This window comes from Protobothrops mucrosquamatus, unplaced genomic scaffold (assembly GCF_001527695.2).
Source record: "Protobothrops mucrosquamatus isolate PMUCROS unplaced genomic scaffold, P.Mucros_1.0 scaffold966, whole genome shotgun sequence".
NCBI classification, from domain to species: Eukaryota; Metazoa; Chordata; class Lepidosauria; order Squamata; family Viperidae; genus Protobothrops; species Protobothrops mucrosquamatus.
The window spans coordinates 455580-459941 of record NW_015387209.1 but is presented as its reverse complement, the minus strand read 5'-3'; the positions used below and the strand labels follow the sequence as shown (position 1 = coordinate 459941).

The 4362-nt window shown below is 37.2% G+C and overlaps 1 protein-coding gene across 1 annotated transcript in view; it reads left to right on the top strand.

Annotated features, from left to right (window-relative positions):
* OSBPL8 (oxysterol binding protein like 8) overlaps positions 1-4362 on the top strand; it is a 98910-nt gene that overhangs the window by 40419 nt on the left and 54129 nt on the right. The window contains exons 7-8 of the mRNA XM_015819682.1: positions 1558-1659; positions 3869-4072. Coding sequence (XP_015675168.1) covers positions 1558-1659; positions 3869-4072 — 306 coding nt within the window. The remainder of the gene's footprint in view (positions 1-1557; positions 1660-3868; positions 4073-4362) is intronic.

The following is a 4362-nucleotide window of genomic DNA, read 5'->3' as shown; positions in this document are numbered from 1 at the left end:
GATAGCTATTAATTATCGGGAAAATATATTTTGTTTGAATGTCTTTATAAAAAGAACAGTGAAGAAGGACATGTCCAGAGGTTTCCACCTCTCCAGAATCACAGGGACAGAATCTTTTAGCCAGTGGTATCCTTTTATATTTGCCCTCCAGGACAGTTGAGGGGAGCACATGACATCATACAAGCGAAAAGGCTTTCTGATGATTCACTATTTCTAACTGGCTAAGATAACTGGCAGGGGTGACAGTATATCTATTAGAATCTGGAGTCAGACACAATGGAGCTTTGTCTAAGTCCACTTGCCCCTCTATATCCTCTATCCTTTGTCTCAGTGTTTGTTTGCCTGGTCATAGTCCAATTGAGGATGGAGAAAACCGAGTTTAGCAAGATTGAACTCAACAGCCTTAATCCATGAAGAAGAGAATTTATCTTGGAGGATGAATGGTGCAAGGCCTTAAGGAAAGAAATTAAGTTTTAGCCAAATATTTAAAGAAGCCATACAGATTCAACTTATATCATGTTCTTGATGCTTCGATCCCCTATTTTTTTGGGGGGGGGGAGGGTGTAGAAACCTGGTAATATATGAACTAGCTTTATAAGCCTGCAGAGAGGATATGTACAATTTTATTCATTAGATTAAACTTGTGAGATCTGCTGTCTGAAGTAGTATCAGGTATGGTTTTTTTTTCACCTCAGAAGGGCTGCAGACAAAGTTGTATGGTCAGCTGCTAATTTAGCCATAGAAGCCTATAGTTTTAAAGGGACCAAATTTATGAAAAGCATTCTATTTTCACTCATAGATAATATTAATACCACAGATGAATAAGCTATGATGTGTTAAGAATATAAAATAATTCATCCTCTGTCTACAGATGTAGAAACAATTGTTATAAGTGTCTTGCTTAGTATACTGTAGAACAATCACATAAGTACAGTTGAGGACCATAGTTTTCCTTTGCATTTTGACTTTTTAAAGTGCTTGCTTTTGTAATCTAATTGCTAGAATCATCTATGAGATTAGATTTCATAATTCAGAGAGGGATATCCCTTGATTAAAAAGAGGAAATAAGAGGGATAAGCGAACAGTTGTGGAACCAGCAGTCAACTGGTTGTAGAGGGTATTCAAGGGGTGATTCTCAAACTTACAGAAGGTACTGTGAACAAATTCTGATGAATTCAAATATATTTAAATTTTTTGCGCTTATAAATTCTTGATAAAATGTGTAATGTAAGTAAATCTATATGTTTATATAAACAATTGAAAGTAGATACAGTAGATTTCTCACCTTGGATTAACCATGCTTTAGAGTCCAGGTAAATGGATCTTTGTGTTCTTGATAAGTTGTAAACATAGCTGAAAATTAAAACCATGTATTCTTTTATATGAAATTGTCCAAAAAAGAACTTCTAGTAAGTTCTTTTGTTAGTCTTTTTTAAAAACTATTTTTCTGTATTATAACAATTTTCAGCTGGACATTTTATTTTCAAATTGATTGGATTCGCTAACTTCTTTCCATTTATCTGCTTTCTTTTCTCATTTCTCATTCATTCTTTACAGGTTCAAAAGAAAAATTACAGAGAAGAAAAGAAAAGAGCCACTAAAGAATTACTTAGCACTATCACAGACCCATCAGATATTGTTATGGCTGATTGGCTGAAGGTAAGAAACTGAGATGAATAACAAGCTATAATTGCTGAATGTTTAATCTATAAGAAAGCAAAAGAATTAAAATTGTATTTAACTGCTACTGTTTACCAGTGGCAGGGAATATATTGTATCCCAGAGGTTTAATATTCAATACATAGAAACCCAGGGGGAGATTTAGTTTAGTTTAACATGGTTGCTATAGTTACAGCAAATCTATAATGATTAATTGTGTTGATAATTTCCCTATGTTAAATATGATATTAACAGAAAGATATTCCCCTTAATAACAAGCATCTGAAATATCACTGATGTATTGAAATTTAAAAATAGTTTCCTTATTGCAAATTTTCTTTTTTTCCTCTTCTACACGTGATGGTGTAAAATGTTATGATTTTCACTATCTAAAAATCAATGATGGTATCAGATCTGCCATCTTCAGCATATTCTGCCTTGCTGGCATCCTGCTATAAAATGCGGGAAAGAGGAGGAGGAGGAGGAGGAGAGATTGGAGAGTAGGAAGGGGGAATGACAGGGTGACAGGAACCAGAGGTGTCAATCTGGAACAGACCAACCAGTCAAGGGCGGAGCTGTGAGAATGGAATGTGAAACTCCTCTAGAGAGGCAACAGATTTCAAGGCCATTCCCAAAACATATAATTTGATTACAATTGAACGCTGACGGACTGGTTAAGGGGGGAGGGCCAAGGAAGAGGTAAAAATGCAGGCTTTGCATGGGAATATTCAGATCCAGCTTTGCTTATGCTGTAACCACTTGACTTTGGTAAAAGTAAACCTTTCACTTCAAAAATGGAATCGAGAATCTTCCTTTCCTAAATGCTCAAGTCGGAACAAACCTGACAGATGGTATGAACAAACAAGAGAAGATTGTGAATGGAATGTGGGAATCAGATAACCAAAGCTGTTTAATATTAATGTTTTTTCATATCATACAAATATTAAGTAACACTGATCAATGATATACTGTATGTAACATGAGATGTTACTATTCAAAATGTCCTACGTAGATTAAAATCAAAAGGCATTTACATTTCTACCCTACTCTTTGTTCAGATCACTCAGGGCACCATTTTATTTCTATAGCAGTACTCAGAATTAGAATAAGAGAGAGAGATTTGCTCAGAGCAATCATTCAAGAGTTACCAGAAACCTGAATAAGGAAAGGAAGACAGGGACAATTACAAAGTAGAGTAAATGGGAGGGAAAATGAGGACACACACTGTTTAATGTTTGTATTTACATTCATTGGAGAGGAAGGGAATATAAGTAAGTAAACAGGCACCAAGTGGTAAATACACATTGAGGGGAATGTGCTAGCAGCTGCTGTTAACCTAGTGTGCTCACAGTTGTGAGTCATGAGCCAGTTATGAGGCAAATGCCTTCACCTTGTTACTGATTAAGGTCTTCTCAAATTCAGGAAGAGCTTGTTAACTTGCAGTTAGCACTTATTAGGGAGGCACAATTCCATGAAGAAAAGCTGCTCAGTTAGATATTTAAAAAGCCAGACTAGATGAAGGAACTGAGGACGAAAAGGGGGACATGTCCTCCTTTTGCCTGACATCTGGTAATCCTGAAATTAAATCAGAATTCACATTTACTCTTCCATTGATTGCCTGGCCCCTCTTTTCAGACATTGGAGTTACCCAAATATTTACACTTACTGTATAAATTTAATATAATCTAGTACAGTGATTCTCAACCTTTTTAATGCCGCGACCCCAACCGATCGTAAGTCGAGGACTAAACCGGTCGTAAGTCGAGGACTACCCAACCGGTCGTAAGTCGACGACTTTCCCTGCCCGGGAGCGCCGCACATGCGTGGTTCCGCCCCCTGCGCCGGCCGAGGCGTAGCTGGCAAGCGGCAGAGACGGAGCAGGCCGACCACCAGCTGGCCCAGCCCAAGGGAGGTAAGGCACCCGCCGGAAAAGGGGAAAAAAAATGGCGGACAGCCTTGCTTGGCGACCCCTGTGAAATGGTCGATCGACCCCAAATGGGGTCGCGACCCATAGGTTGAGAACCACTGATCTAGTATCTGACGGTAGCTTTATGAGCATTGCTATTTCACTAGAATTTAAAATAATGTTATAATACTGAACTTGTTACATATTTTGTAAAAATCAGGTTTTTGCCTGGAAGTAAGAGACTGAAAAATACTTGAAATAATAATTAGATATATTTTTATTTCTCCCCTTTTTTCTGGGAAGATTCGTGGTACATTGAAAAGTTGGACCAAACTTTGGTGCGTGTTGAAACCAGGAGTATTGCTAATTTATAAAACACCTAAAAATGGCCAGTGGGTGGGAACAGTACTTCTGAATGCTTGTGAACTCATTGAGCGGCCTTCCAAAAAGGATGGATTCTGTTTCAAACTTTTCCATCCTTTGGAACAGTCTATCTGGGCTGTTAAGGTAAGTGAGCTTGTATTCTTAATGGAGTTGGTGCCAACAGAATATTATACCAATGTCACATTAAAACTATATCATTAATGAATTCAAAATGCTTTTTAGTTGTCATAGATTGGTCCAAATGAATATTTCTTTTATAAAGTTGTTTGATCAGTATAAAACTCTAAAGTTCAGCTGTTCAGTTGGTTTGGATAGTTAATGAAGATTGAAAAGGAAGATCTGACTTTTGATTATGGATGGCATGCAGATCATTGTTAGCATTTCTTATTTCCATTAACCTATGATTCCAATTA